This window comes from Dermochelys coriacea, chromosome 1 (genome assembly GCF_009764565.3).
Source record: "Dermochelys coriacea isolate rDerCor1 chromosome 1, rDerCor1.pri.v4, whole genome shotgun sequence".
Lineage (NCBI taxonomy): Eukaryota > Metazoa > Chordata > Testudines > Dermochelyidae > Dermochelys > Dermochelys coriacea.
In genome coordinates, this window is record NC_050068.2 from 347492710 (window position 1) to 347507426 (window position 14717).

General features: G+C 47.3%; 1 protein-coding gene and 1 long non-coding RNA gene across 2 annotated transcripts in view; both read left to right on the top strand.

Annotated features, from left to right (window-relative positions):
- Window positions 1–6405: 6405 nt before the first annotated feature.
- On the top strand, window positions 6406–7823 carry LOC122457846. Its single transcript, XR_006277518.1, has 3 exons — window positions 6406–6487; window positions 6593–6619; window positions 7778–7823. It is a non-coding gene; the product is annotated as an uncharacterized LOC122457846 (long non-coding RNA).
- A 1550-nt stretch (window positions 7824–9373) lies between these two features.
- Window positions 9374–14717, top strand: part of LOC119860385 (collagen alpha-1(I) chain-like) — a 35199-nt gene continuing 29855 nt past the window's right edge. The window contains exons 1-5 of the mRNA XM_043508456.1: window positions 9374–9379; window positions 11829–11897; window positions 12773–12850; window positions 13526–13552; window positions 14343–14396. Coding sequence (XP_043364391.1) covers window positions 9374–9379; window positions 11829–11897; window positions 12773–12850; window positions 13526–13552; window positions 14343–14396 — 234 coding nt within the window. The remainder of the gene's footprint in view (window positions 9380–11828; window positions 11898–12772; window positions 12851–13525; window positions 13553–14342; window positions 14397–14717) is intronic.

Below are 14717 nucleotides of genomic sequence, written 5' to 3' on the forward strand. Positions count from 1 at the left end.
CTTGTTACACCGCAACCTGCAGAATGTTTTCTACATCAGCACCTTTGAGGACTTCCCCCACATCATCCGGGAGGTGATAGAAACCATTTGCTCTGACTCGCCACGTTCGGGAGCCCAACCGCAGCCTGCGGAGGTGAGCTGCTTTCTCCTACTCTATTTCCATGTCTATGCTCTATTTCCTACAGAGAGTTTTGGAGAGAAGCCAGCTCACCTCCCAGAGGTCCCTTCTGGCAGCCTGTGATCATGGTCCTACCCTGCGTTCTGGTTCAAAGCAAACCCAAAAGTTAAGAATCAGAGAATCGTAGGACTGGCAGGGACCTCGAGAGGTCATCTAGTCCAGTCCCCTGCGCTCATGGCAGGACTAAGTATTATAAACAAGTCTTCGGGCCTCGTTCTGATCTCACTTATCATCTACCGTTGTCAGCTGACAGTCATGGCATCCAAGACAGCAATGTAAAACAGGCACAGATGAAACCAGAATCTGGCCTTTTCCTGGTTATCAGTTAAGTCAGTGCATATCCACTGCGAGCTGAATTGAGGGAATTGTCAATGCACAGTCATCTCCCGGTAACAGTTGTCTGCTCAATCCGCCCCTGGTAATGTGATATCAGTCATTTGTAACCAACCGGGTCCTTGGACACCGTGATAGAGCATGGCCAGAGGGCAGCAGGAGAGTGTTAGAAGGGAGCCTTATTCCCTGTGAGGGAAGAAAGTTTGCTATAGATTAATTAAAGCACCTGAAGCCAGTCACCTGATAACCCCCCCCTGCTTCAATTGGGCAAGGGAAGGAGTTGAAGCAGAGTGGTTTGGTGCTGGAGCAGAAAGCAGTTTGGAGGAGTTGAAGCAGAGTGGATTGGTGTTGGAGCAGAGAGCAGTTTGGAGGGAAGCAGAGGAGAGTTTGGAGAAGTGCTGTGGTGGGCTAAGAAGACCAAGACCCTAGATAAAGGGATGTCTGGTTTGTGCAGAGGGAGGGTAGGAAGCCCCACAAGCTGGAGGGCAGGAGAGGGAAGTAGTCTAGGGGAAGGAACTGCTAGTTCAAGTGGTTTACCGCTATCCCTAGGGCCCCTGGGCTGGGACCTGGAGTAGAGGGCAGGCCCGGGTCCCTCCCTCTCCACTCCCCTCCTCTAGGCAGTTAATACCCCAGTTCAGGGGCGAGAAATGGTGCCCTGAACCCTCCCCAAGAAGAGAAAGCATGAGACCCATCAAAGTAGTGCTGGCAGTTTGCCACAACACCCATAATCCTCTTTGATAAGACAAAAATCTAACTCAAGCTGTGTGTTGTAGGTTGCTAGACAGGATATGGTCACATTGCAGCAGGTTGGTGGCATGGAGAGCAACTCATCGGTCCATGATCCAGCTTCTGCTGATCCAGAAATCCAAAAACCAGAGGGGCCATGCGATCCCAGGTGCTCAAAGGTAAGACGAGTGATAATAGCTCAGTAGGGTGTACTTGGGGGAGTATATTGCATGAGACACGTGCAGTGAGCGCACTCATTAGTTTGAGGTTAATCCCCTACCACCTTGCTCCAGTTTTATGCTGGTGTAACTGCGCTGTCTTGAATGGAATTACATCAGCATGAAATAGGAGCAGTAGCCAGTCAAGGCTTTTTCCCTCTGGAGACATAGGCACAAGCTATGGCTTAGGTCACCAGTTGTCCATGAGGAGCAACCTGTGATCTCTCATCATTATCAACTTGTTTCTCGTGGGCATTGCAGATGAATTCATAGATTTCAAGGTCAGAAGGGACCATTATGACTATCTAGTCTGCTCTCCTGCATAACACAGGCCAGGGAACCTCACCCAGTAACTTCTGCATCAAGCCCATAACTTCTGTTTGAGCTATAGCATCTAATTTAGAAAGACATCCAGTCTTGGTTTAAAGACTGCAAGTGGCAGAGAATCCACCATCTCCTCAGGCAAGTTGTTCGAATGGTTAGTGGCCTTCCCTGTTAAAAATGTGCCGTGATATTTTAGGAGGATTTGAATGCCAAGCAGGAGATGGTCTGCTGCATTTATTTAATAGTCTCCTATGAGCCATTGCCTTTCTCTCTGTTAAAAATAAAACATCAGTCAGTTCTTGCCTGCATTGGGTAGCACCTGTAACCAATCTCTGACCCACCATACAGGCAGGGAGAGAGGAGGAGCAACTGACCATGCTAACCTACTGGAAGGGATGGGAAGCCATTTCTTACCAGTTCTGCAATAAGGGGCGGGGGGAGGAAGTGCAATTATTTTTCTTCCTATTTACTGTGTTGCCATCACAGATTCTATTCTTATTCTGTTACAGGCGCCTAAGGGAGAGAAGGTAAATACTCTAGCCTGCTGTGGGATTTCACTCTTCAGTGGGAACCCACAAGCCTTGGCATTTACATGCTACGCTGGAGGGGACCAGAGAAATACCCAAGACAGACACTGTAGATAGGCCTCCGGCTAGAGCCATGAAACAGCCAGGAGGAGATTGCTGCCTACATTGGGCTCTGGATGAGAGAGCTCTCCAAGTCAAAATAGTAATGGAAGGGCAGGGCTCAGGGTACGAGGCCTGAACCCCTTGAGTCACCTTGCCATGTACCAAATATCTGGGCGTTAATCTGGGTAACTCAGAACAGGAGAGGTGTGTTTGGATTACAAGGGTTGGGTTGGGAACTCACCTCCAGCTGAAGTCAAATTAGGGACTGTATTTCTGGATCCAAAATCCTAGATCCAAACACTCCTACTCTCTGCTGGACACTGTGACCAATCCATTGCGACAAGCACATACTCTTTGGCCTTGTCTAGATTAGGATAAAGGGTGTTTAAAAAAAATGTGATCGCCAATGCATTTTAAAACCCTGCTGTAAATAGGACAAGTTGCATGTTAGCTGATAGGGGTGAACCCTATGGGATTAGAAATGTGCTTCTCAGATTAACAGTAGGGGGAAACAATACGGTCAAATAGTTCCAAGCTATGAAGCTGTTGTTCCATATAGAGGAAGGGTAGTCCAGTGGTTAGTGTTTAGGAGACACAGGTTTAATTCCCAGCTGTGCCACAGACTCCCTTTGTGACCGGGGCAAGTCACGAAGGCTATGTCTACACTGCAGCTGGGAGCATTGATTCCCAGTGTGCACTGATGGATTTGAGTTAGCATGCTACAAGAACAGCATAGGTAGGCTAGATTCCCAGGCCAGAAGGGACCATTGTGATCATCTAGTCTGACCTCCTATAGAACAAAAGAATTCCTGGAGGAGAATATTTGTTGGAAAAACATCCAGACTTGATTTAAAAATGGTCAGCAATGGAGAAGCCACCACAACCCAATGGTTAGCTACTCTCCCTGTTACAGATGTATGCCTTATTTCCAATCTGAAATCATAGAGTCATAGAATATTAGGGTTGGAAGAGACCTCAGGAGGTCATCTAGTCCAACCGTCTGCTCAAAGCAGGGCCAATCCCAACTAAATCACCAGCCAGGACTTTGTCAAGTCTGACCTTAAAAACCTCTAAGGAAGGAGATTCCCCCGCCTCCCTAGGTAACCCATTCCAGTGCTTCACCACCCTCCTAGTGAAATAGTGTTTCCTAATATCCAACCTAAACCTCCCCCACTGCAACTTGAGATCATTGCTCCTTGTTCAGTCATCTGCCACCACTGAGAGCAGCCGCGCTCCATCCTCTTTGGAACCCCCCTTCAGGTAGTTGAAGGCTTCTATCAAATCCCCCCTCACTCTTCTCCTTTGCAGACTAAATAACCGCTTCTGCCCACTGAGCACTCCCTGGGGTTCTGGATCATGCCTTACTGCTCTATCAGCCTGGATTCCTCCCTCACTAGAATGAGCAAGCTGGCCAGGCCCCAAAGCAGCAATGAAAAGGTTAACAGGCTAGTAATCACATGGTCAGTGCCTGATGGAAATTATGGACATTTATCCCCTCTGGGTCACTAGGTTGAACTCAGCTTCTCTCTGTACTTAGGGCAGGCATAGCAAGGGGGCAGCTCAGTTCACACACACACCTGGACCCACTGGCTACATACTCAGGTGGGTCGCCTGTCCTACGCTAGTCTCATTGCTGGTTTTAGCATGCTGGCTCGAGCAGAGCTGACACATCCGCAGTGTAAACCTTACTGTCGTCTCTCTGGGCCTCAGATCCCATCTGTACAAGGGGATCCCAGCATTACCTGACACACTGATCCCACAAAAAGAAAAGGAGTACTTGTGGCACCTTAGAGACTAACAAATTTATTAGAGCATAAGCTTTCGTGAGCTACAGCTCACTTCATCGGATGCATTCATGATGAAGTGAGCTGTAGCTCATGAAAGCTTATGCTCTAATAAATTTGTTAGTCTCTAAGGTGCCACAAGTACTCCTTTTCTTTTTGCAAATACAGACTAACACGGCTGCTACTCTGAAAACTGATCCCACAGCAGGTTTTTACCACTATCTTCAGGATCAAGCCCTTAGCAGTTCCACCCATCTAATCAGAACCCAATTGCTTGGGTTAATTAAAAGTAGACTAGAGAAAGCAGGGCTTCTGAGCTAGGAGGGGGAAAGGAGGCTCTTCTTTATTTCATCTCTGCCAAATTCTGTTCAGTTCCAGTGATGTAACTCCTGCGGGGATAGGAGGAGGAGGAGGATGTATTGAGTCAGTGCCTAGAGGCTGCAGTCTCATTGCGCTAGACGCTGTACAAACACATAACAAAGAGAGGGCCCCTACCTAGAGAGCTTACCATCTTGTGCAGCTGAGAACAGGATCTGATTGTGACATAGGCCTGTAATCAGTGGAGTATTTCCCAGGCCCTGTAACTGAGTGGACCCCTTCCCTGCCCCAGTTTAAGCTCTCTCCACCCTGTTCTGCAGCACCTCCTCGTGTGACTCTAGTTCTGTTTCCTTGTCGTGCAGGGTGAGAGAGGTCCACCTAGAGAATTGGTGAGTCTGATCAGAGAAGATCCTCCACGTGAACCAGGAAATACATTGTCCCAATGGCTTGAGGCCTGGGGCAGGCTTCCTGGGATGGGGGAAATATAAGCAAAGCATAACATCGAAAAGGAGGTTAATGGGCCTGGGGTATGAATGTATCCTCTGGGGAGTGAAGTTCACCCTTCTGCAGGGGATTGGATTTCTAAAGGGATCCAATAACTCTTTCCCCACCTCTTGTTGTAAATGGCTGAGTAGTGGGCTAAATGGCCCTTCCCAGGGCTCTGTTGGATGGGTTGATCTGTGTTTCTTTGGAGGGTAATAATGTCTTGAATTTTTTTCCACTTTTCCTTTTCAAGAGCTTCACCGGTTTGCTGACTGGAGGCAGTTACGATCCATATAACTTTGTCGTAAAGGGAGAGAAAGGAGAGAGGGTGAGTCTCGCAGCAGGAGTGATGGGTGAGGTTTTTCATAGGAGTGGGTGGGTGAGATTCTGTGGCCTGCGCTGTGCAGGAGGTCGGACTAGATGATCAGAATGGTCCCTTCTGACCTTAGTATCTATGAATCTATGATGCACTGGATTAATTAGCACCTGGCTAGGTAATTAATAGTTACAAAAGGCTGCCCCAGAGCATGGTGCATTTAATGTGTCCTGTTCCCTGTTGGCTTTGAAAATCAAACAGGAAGGAAAGTGTGTGTGAGAGAGGGAGAGAGAGAGAGACACGCCTGGGCGCGATGCTTTATTTTTCATTTCTCAGAGATCATTCTCCCTGCGAACAGAAAGGGGAGACCAGAAACTGATGTCTCATTAATAGGGGAGAAGCCATTATATCCCATGGGCCACAGCTTCCTGCATGGCTGAGCAGGACTGGGCTGCTGAGGTCAGGGCTGGGGCATTGTTGAACTCAAATAAATAAATAACCCAAAATAAACCCAGAATGAAAACGCTGAATGAGTCCCAGCAGGCTCTTTGGTTGTTAGCTCAGGACTCCTGTGTCCCAGAACATGAGGAATCCACAAGGAATTAGGGATGGATAATCCCAGCAGAATTCAGGCCTTTGCAAACCCCGTCAAACCAATTTTCGAGTTCACAAAACTTGTCTGAGCTGGGAAATCCCATGTGCTCACAGCTGGTTTTCCCCCAAAGGGCATCCAACATGCAATAAAACACTGATGAATTTTTCTAGGGAAAGGGAAACTAGTGCTGTTCATAGAATATCAGGGTTGGAAAGGACCTTAGGAGGTCATATAGTCTAACGCCCTGCTCAAAGCAGGGCCAATCCCCAGTTTTTGCCCCCAATCCCAAATGGCCCCCTCAAGGATTGAACTCACAACCCTGGGTTTGGCAGGCCAATGCTCAAACCACTGAGCTATCCATCCTCCTTCCCACGTCAGAACATCCTCTCCCACCACTGCCCAAAAAAGTGACTGTTGACCAGAGTTATTGGAGGCTGGCAGTTCTTTCCACACCACCCAAGCTCTGCCCCATCTTTGACCTTGTTACTTTCCATGTATTTAGGGGCTCCCTGGGAAAGATGGAATTCCCGGACTGCCAGGTCGACCTGGGCGAGTGGGGCCCCCTGGCTCCCTTGGGCTGATGGTAAATATCTGGACTAATGAGAACTGTCAACGCTGGGATTAATAAAGGGGGGAAAAACCCTTTTCCGGTGTTTGAACATCTATTTTTCTCTCCCTCAATTTACAGGGGCTCCCTGGTATCCGAGGTGATCTCGTAAGTATTCCAAACCATCAAAGTGTCAGAAACTCAGTGGCACCCAAATAACCCTCGCTGGATCCTACAGTGTGCGGGTGTGGAGGGCTGCACGGGCAACAGCCAGTCGTGCTGAGCCAGATGGAGAGCCCCAGGGAACCTGATTTTGCATTTTTTGGGTATTGCCGGGGCCAAATGTCTCCTGCCCTGTAGCTGAAACAAGGCCAGTCAGAGATGCATACAGCCAAGTGCCTCATCAGTTTGAGCAGGATCATAAGTGAGGCTGTATCCATCTTTCTGTCCCTAGGGAGCATTGTACAGATTTTCTACCACTCAGTGCAGAGGGCAATACCTGTGACTTACGCTTACTTGCACCAACATGTAGTGTCCACTCACACTCGCTGGAGCTCAGTGCTTGTGATAAGACATTGGCTAAGTGCTTGTGATGATGTCTCCTGCTAGTGGCTGGCTCCGGGGAGGATAACAGCCAACTACTGGAGCTCTCCCTTTGGCTCAAGGGCTTCAGATCCGCAGCCCAAGCTCAGATGTGTAAGTGTAGACCATGGAATTGGGAGAAGGGTACATTTATTTCACTCTGATACTTTTTGTTTTCCTGTGCAAGGCATTTTCCCAGTGGTTGTCATCACAGGGTGTCCAGTCACAGAAACCATCATTGCAAACGAACACCCCATATGACTCCATTCAGAGGGGTTGTGTTGTCCCTGTAGAGTGCATATACAATGACCTGCCACCCATCATAGGTCATGAGTGTGGACTGAACATGTGAGCTACAGTGCTAAAAGCATGGCTTTCGACTGCTTGAGCAAAAGGAGTAACTTCAGTAGCTGGTAGCAGTAGTAAGCTCTTATGTTATGTGCATCAGCCACTAGAGGGAGACATGTAATACACTAAATTAGTGGGCGCGTGGCTCCTATTGATGTTGGCACCACAAAGGAAGGAACCCTACTCATTGGAACCTGTTTAAGTTATCACTTGGTGGGCCAACAAAAATTTGTCATCTGATGGAGATGGGTTTATAGTTTAGGATCCAACAGAATGGAACTGATGGCCTTAGGTTTATAAGTGATCATCTCACCTAAGGGATTGCAGGTTGACAATGATTCTGTGAGCCAGTTTCTCTCTGTTATTTAACTCTGCGTGATTTATTTTAAATTCCAGGGACCTCTTGGATATCCAGGGCCAGCAGGGCCAAAAGGAGACAGAGTGAGTTCCCTTTACATGTTTCAATAGAAAATGCCATTGTATTGCACTTCCCTCCTATTAAGGTGTGTATTTCTCACTGCCCTCTACTGGATAGAATCAGAACTTCTGAAGTGCATGTCACTGGCCCTAGATGGCTGGCCGCTGATGGAGATTCTCCTCCAGCTCAAGGGCTACAGGCCTTTACACTGGGAACAGGAGGTCTGAATACCATCTCTGCTGAGGCTGTGAAATTCCCAGTGACCCTGGTGTGCAGTCATAACGTCAGCAGTGAGCTGCTGTCAATGGTAAGGGAAACACGGCTGTCCAGGAGGTACAATCTATAAAATAAACGGAACCAGACGCAGTGTAACATTGGGAAAGGTCAGTTGTCTTGGTACCCACACACAGCTCCCAGTGTGCATTGTAGGCGGGCACTGGAGGGCAAAGCAGACCTTCTGGCAGGTTTGTAAAACTGATTCAGATAAATCCCACAGAGACTTTAGACTCTTTGCATCTAATCTGTGAGTCTTTAGTGAAGGTTAAGTCCTGCCAAGGTCAATGGGAGAGGACTGCACAGACATTAATACAAATCGCTGATTCATCTCACTTGGCTCAATTATTTCATAAAGAATCTAGCACTCTGCTTCAGTGGGTTGGTCTGCAGTTTTTGAGCATCACCTGTCAATCATAGAATCATAAGACTAGAAGGGATCTCAAAATGTCTTCTCGTCCAGTCCCAACTCATGGCAGGACTAAGTATTATCTAGTCCATCCCTCACAGGTGTTTGTCTAACCTGCTCTTAAAAATCTTCAATGACTGAGATTCCACAACCTCCCAAGGCAATTTATTCCAGTGCTTAACCAGTGACAGTTAGGAAGTTTTTCCTAATGTCCAACCTAAATTGCCCTTGCTGCAATTTAAGCCTATTGCTTCTTGTCCTCTCCTCAGAGGTTAAGAAGAACAATTCTTCTCCCTCCTCCTTGTAACAACCTTCTATGTACTTGAAAACTCTTATCATGTCCCCTCTCAGTCTTCTCTTCTCCAGACTAAACAAACCCAATGTTTTCAATCTTCCCTCACAGGTCATGTTTTCTAGACCTTTAATCATTTGTGTTGCTCTTCTCTGGACTTTCTCCAATTTGTCCACATCTTTCCTGAAATGTGGCACCCAGAACTGGACACAATACTCCAGCTGAGACCTTGTCAGCGTAGAGTAGAGCAGAAGAATTACTTCTCGTGTCTTGCTTACAACACTCCTGCTAATACAGAATGGTGTTTGCTTTTTTTGCAGCAGTGCTACACTGTTGACTGACTCATATTTAGCTGTGATCCACTATGACCCCCAGATCCATTTCTGCAGTACTCCTTCCGGTCATTTCACATTTTGTATGTGCGCAACTGTGGAGGTTTATCCTTATTGAATTTCATCTTGTTTACTTCAGACCATTTCTCTAGTTTGTCCAGATCATTTTGAATTTTAATCCTATCCTCCTAAGTACTTGCAACCCCTCCCAGCTTGGTATCATCCACAAACGTTCGGTGTACTCTTAATGCCATTATCAAAATCATTGATGAAGGTATTGAATAGAACTGGACCCAGAACTGATCCCTTCAGGACCCCACTCGATATGCCCTTCCAGCTTGACTGTGGACCACTGATAAATACTCTCTGGGAACAGTTTTCCAACCAGTTTTGCACCCACCTTATAGTTGCTTCCATCTAGGTTGTATTTTCCAAGTTTATTTATGAGAAGGTCATGTGAGACAATATCAAAAGCCTTACTAAAGACAACATATACCACGTCTACCGCTTCCCCCCATCCACAAGGCTTGTTACCCGGTCAATGAAAGCTATTAGGCTGGCTTGACATGATTTGTTCTTGACAAATCTGTGCTGAGTGTTACTTATCACCTTATTATCTTCTAGATTTCTGCAAATTGGTTGCTTAATTATTTGCTCCATTATCTTTCCGGCTACAGAAGTTAAGGTGACAGGTCTGTAATTCCCTGGGTTGTCCTTATTCCCCTTTTTGTATGTTGGCACTATACTTGCTCTCTTCCAGCCCTCTGGAATCTCACCCATCTTCCATGACTTTTCAAGCTAATGGCTCAGATATCTCCTCAGTCAGCTCCTTGAGTATTCTAGGATGTATTTCATCAGGCCATGGTGATTTGAAGGCATCTAACTTGTCTAAGTAATTTTTAACTTGTTCTTTCCCTATTTTAGCCTCTGATCCTACCTCATTTTCACTGCCATTCACCATGTTAGATGTCCAATTGCTACAAACTTTTTGGTGAAAACTGAAATAAGAGTCATTTAGCACTTCTGCCATTTCCACATTTTCTGTTATTCTTTCCTTCTCCCCTCATTGAAGAATGGGCCTACCCTGTCCTTGGTCTTCTCTTGCTTCTAATGTATTTGTAGAAAGTTTTTTCTTGTTACCCTTTATGTTTCTAGCGAGTTTAATCTTGGTTTGTGCCTTGGCCTTTCTAATTTTATCCCTACCTGCTTGTGTTGTTTGTTTATATTCATTCTTTGTAATTTGACCTAGTTTCCACTTTTTGTATAGACTCTTTTTTGAGTTTCAGATCATTGAAGATCTCCAGGTTACTCCAGGGTGGTTACTCCAAAATTACTCCATAATTCCTATCTTTCCTACACAGTGGGATAGTTTGCTCTTGTGCCCTTCATAATGTCTCTTAAAAACTGCCAACTGTCTTCAGTTGTTTTTCCCCTTAGACTTGCTTCCCATGGGATTTTACCTACCAACTCCCTGAGTTTGTTAAAGTCTGCATACTTGAAATCCATTGTCTTTATTCTGCTATTTTCCTTCCTACCATTCCTTAGAATCATGAATTCTACCATTTCATGATCTCATTCACTGAAGCTGCCCTGCACTTTCAAATGCTCCACCAGTTCCTCAGTATTGGTCAAAGTCAAACCTAGAACAGCGTCCCAGTAGCTGTCTCCATCTTCTGAAATAAAAAAAAATGTCTCCAGTACATTCCAAGAACTTGTTGGCTAATCTGTGCCCTGCTGTGTTATTTTCGTGACAGAAGTCTGGGTAGCTGAAGTCCCCCATCCCCATCAAGTCCCAGGCTTTGGATGAGTTTGTTAGCTGTTTAAAAAAAGCCTCACCCACCTCTCCTTCCTGGTTTGGTGGCTTGCAATAGCCCCCTGCCATGACATCACTCTTGTTTTTTACCTCTTTTATCCTTACCCAGAGACTTTTAACCAGTCTTTCTCCTATTTCCCTCTCAACCTTGGTCCAAGTGTCTACATTTTTGATATATAAGGCAACACCTCCTCCCTTTTTCCCTTGCCTGTCCTTCCTGAGCAAGCTGTACCCTTCTATACCAATATTCAGTCAGGTGTATTATCCCACCAAGTCTCTGTGATGCCAACTATGTCATAGTTGTGTTTACTAACTAGCATTTCTGGTTCTTCCTGCTTATTTCCCATCTTCTCACATTAGTATACAGACATCTCACTTACGGATTTGATTTCCCCCTAAGTTCTCTCTTGTCTCTCCCTTATCCCTGCTATAATAGCCCATGCTCTGGCCAGATTACAACCCTTCTCCCAGATCTCCATGCTTTTGCCTTACCTGTGTGCTTTTGTCTCCTGCCCCATCAAACCTAGTTTAAAACCCTGCTCCCTAGGTTAGCCAGTCTGTATCCAATAAAGTCTGTATCCAGTCTGTCAATGAAGCTGTTTGCATCAGCCCTGTCCTTTGGGGATGATTGTTTATATGCTTGCCTGCCTAACAGCATCTGGAGCAATAGAGTAACTGACTGAAGAGCGAGGAAGTCGGGACCAGCGCCTCAGCTGGCACGAACGGGTGAAGTTCCATTGAAGTCAATGGAACCCTGGGGACCTACTCCAGCTGAGAATCTGGTCCTACGGTTTACTATGTGTAATCGTGTACAGAGCAAGTTCTCAGGGTTTCTTCGGATGAAAATCTGAGCGGAAAAGCTTCCTGATGCCCCAGTAAACTGATGTGTGTGCTGCTTCCTCTTGTGCAGGGGGAACCGGGCTACGTGCTGGGAGGGGTGGAAGTGATTCCTGGCCGAAACGGACAACCAGGCTCTCCTGTGAGTAAACACATGACATCTGGTATAACCCACTTCCCTTCTGCTGTCGGTGTCTCCAAATGGCATGTGGTCACCATAGATCACACAACCGGGGCAGCCAGGACTTTAGTATTATCTGTAGTCTAATAGTGGCCAAAGGGTCTCTGTTAGGATCGAGGCCCCATTGTGCTAGACTCTGTGCATGCATATATAGCACAAGACAGACCCTACCCCAGGTAACTTAGACAAAACTTAGGAAAAATAGGTGCATCGAGGGAGAAAGGGATGCAACGTGTGAGCAGACTAGGTCAGTGCTTTCCTTTTCCTGGGAGTCTCCTGTACAGGTGTTGGTGACTTGGGAGGCAGCGTTCTTTCCTTTGGGTCAGCACTAGAGGGCACTGTGCTGCTGGATGTGGACCTGGCCATGTGTGGTCGTTAAGGCTCTCATAGGACTTTGTGTAAGATTAGTCATTGTCATTTCAATGAGATACAAAATCCTCCTTCACATCCTGGCCTGAGCTGCTGGCAGTGTTATTGTGTGCTATTAACCAGCTGCTGCCTTTCACCCCAGAGGTGGCAGCATTTCAATGATGGGTGCGTGGATCTCAATGTATATGTTCTAAATAATCTTATGCCCTCTCAGTGTTTCCTGCTGTACCCTCATCCTCTCTTTTCACTGCAGCCATCCTCTGTCCTCTTGAGAGCAGGTTAATGGATGTCTTTCCTTCAGTGTCTCTCCGTGCAGCTCAGTGACTGGCCAGAGAGGTCCCCACTGAGTGACACGGGCACTTATTCTAGGCCCATATGCTGCTCAGCTTTGCTAGGAGTGGGAGTAGAGGTCACTGGGGTAGAGCATTTGTGTCTCTCACAAATTTGTTTGGCTTGAATCATTTCAGGGGCAGAAAGGGCAGCCGGGAGTTCCTGGAGCAGCAGGACCGCCAGGGCCACAGGGACCACCTGGGATGTCTGTGAAGGTGTGTGTGACTGTGAGCTAGCCATTCTTCTGCATTGCTCTGCCATAGACGCCTGGGGGCATGTGCTGAATGTGGAGTAACTAGGGGGGTTACCCTTCTCAAGGCAGGGGGAATCCACATCCCCCAGCCTGTCACACAGCGAGGGGTCAGGCCTCCTAGACATCTATAAATTAATCCTGTGCCATTGATGTCAATGGGGGCTTTACTGGTGACATCTGTGAGTGCAGGATCAGGCCCCTCTCTGTAGTCTGACGTCTCATCATAAGACACTGGGGTCCAACCGCAGTTTCAGAGGACCTAGTGGGCCAGTTTGAATGCAGCCTGGAACAGGAGTGAGTGAAAGTTGTTACCATCTGCGGGTGGTTCCGTTGTTGAGGTGAAATATTTAAGCCCAGCTTCCAGTGTGCACAGGGCCATTGTCAATAGTTGCCTCCCTACCCAGCCACCTTCTAGGCAGTTTGAGCCGAGGACAATGGTGGGTGCAAATGTGGGAGGCGGCTCCCCTCACACGTGTGGGGCAGAACGATCCCAATGGGGGCAGACTGCAGCCCAGATTGCGTAGATCTTCGAGAGGAGGCTCCAGCAGAAAGGGAGGGAAAGAGGGGGCCCTGAGAAGGAAACATGATCGCTCCTGTCTTGTTCTGAGGCTGTATCATTCTCTCTTCTCTGTTTCAGGGTGAGCCTGGAGATGCCGGTGGTAGAGTAAGTAGCTGAGATTTACTCTTAGTTTCATCCCCTGTGTGTGTGTGTCTGTCAGACCTGAGGAAGAGCTCTGTGTGACTCAAAAGCTTGTTTCTCTCACTAACAGAGGGTGGTCCGATAAAAGACATTACCTCACCCACCCTTTCTCTCTAATATCTTGGGACCAACATGGCTTCAACCAAACTGCATGCAACATATCTGTCTGATTGACAGCCCTGCATTTTATTTTTAAGCTGCCTAATGGATTGAATTTAGCTGGTGTGGATCCTGCTTTGAGCAGGGGATTGGACTAGATGACCTCCTGAGGTCTCTTCCAACCCTAATCTTCTATGAATACATGCCTCAGTGACGCTCAGCCTGGGGACCTCTCCAAGAAGATACATTTCCTTTTTTTTGGTCTCCTCCCTCCCTCTCCCCTGCCAGCTCCCTGATCTGTCTGGTGGTGCTAGTAGTGTTGCTATGGCTACCAGTCAGGAGTAGGTGTGCATGCGTGTGTGTGTGTGTGTGTGTGTGTGTGGTGCAGGGAGGGAGCTGTCCAAGTACCATAGATCTGCCACCATCACTGGCCACAATAGCACAGTAAGTCAAGTATGATTCTCCCCTGTACTGCTGGTCTCCACTGCAGCTTGTGCCCTGTCGCAGGCTGAAGGGGTCTCTGGGGTGCCATTGTATCCGAAAGGTTCTTTAATGCATGAGCATGAATCACTGGACACATGACTAATACTGAGGGCAGCTCCTGGAAATGTGCAGTGTTGTTCTAGGTGGTGAAAGTCTCTCATGCATTATACAGGGGCCTCGCGGGAGAAGCGGTGCCAAGGGTGACAAAGGAGATGCAGGAGAGACCGTGAGTACAGACTGGTGCTGAACTTTTGCCAATAGTCGCTTTGGGCCAGACGGCGCCTGTCAGATGCAGGCTGTCGCTTAGGGTGGGTGGAGAGCTGGGAAATGTCGTGGAGGCGTAGTCGGCAGGATCTACACCCTGTTTGCTGGTTAGCCATGGGTCATGCTCCCGGCATTTATTCACCAGATAACAGACACTAAGAGAGTCCAAGGTGAGAAGATTGGGAACGGGTGAAGCAAAAGGTTACGGTTTGTTATTTTCTGTTTGTTCGTTTCTGGTAAGGGAGCTAGAACAAAGGGAAAGGCAGGACGAGTAAGCTGGAGA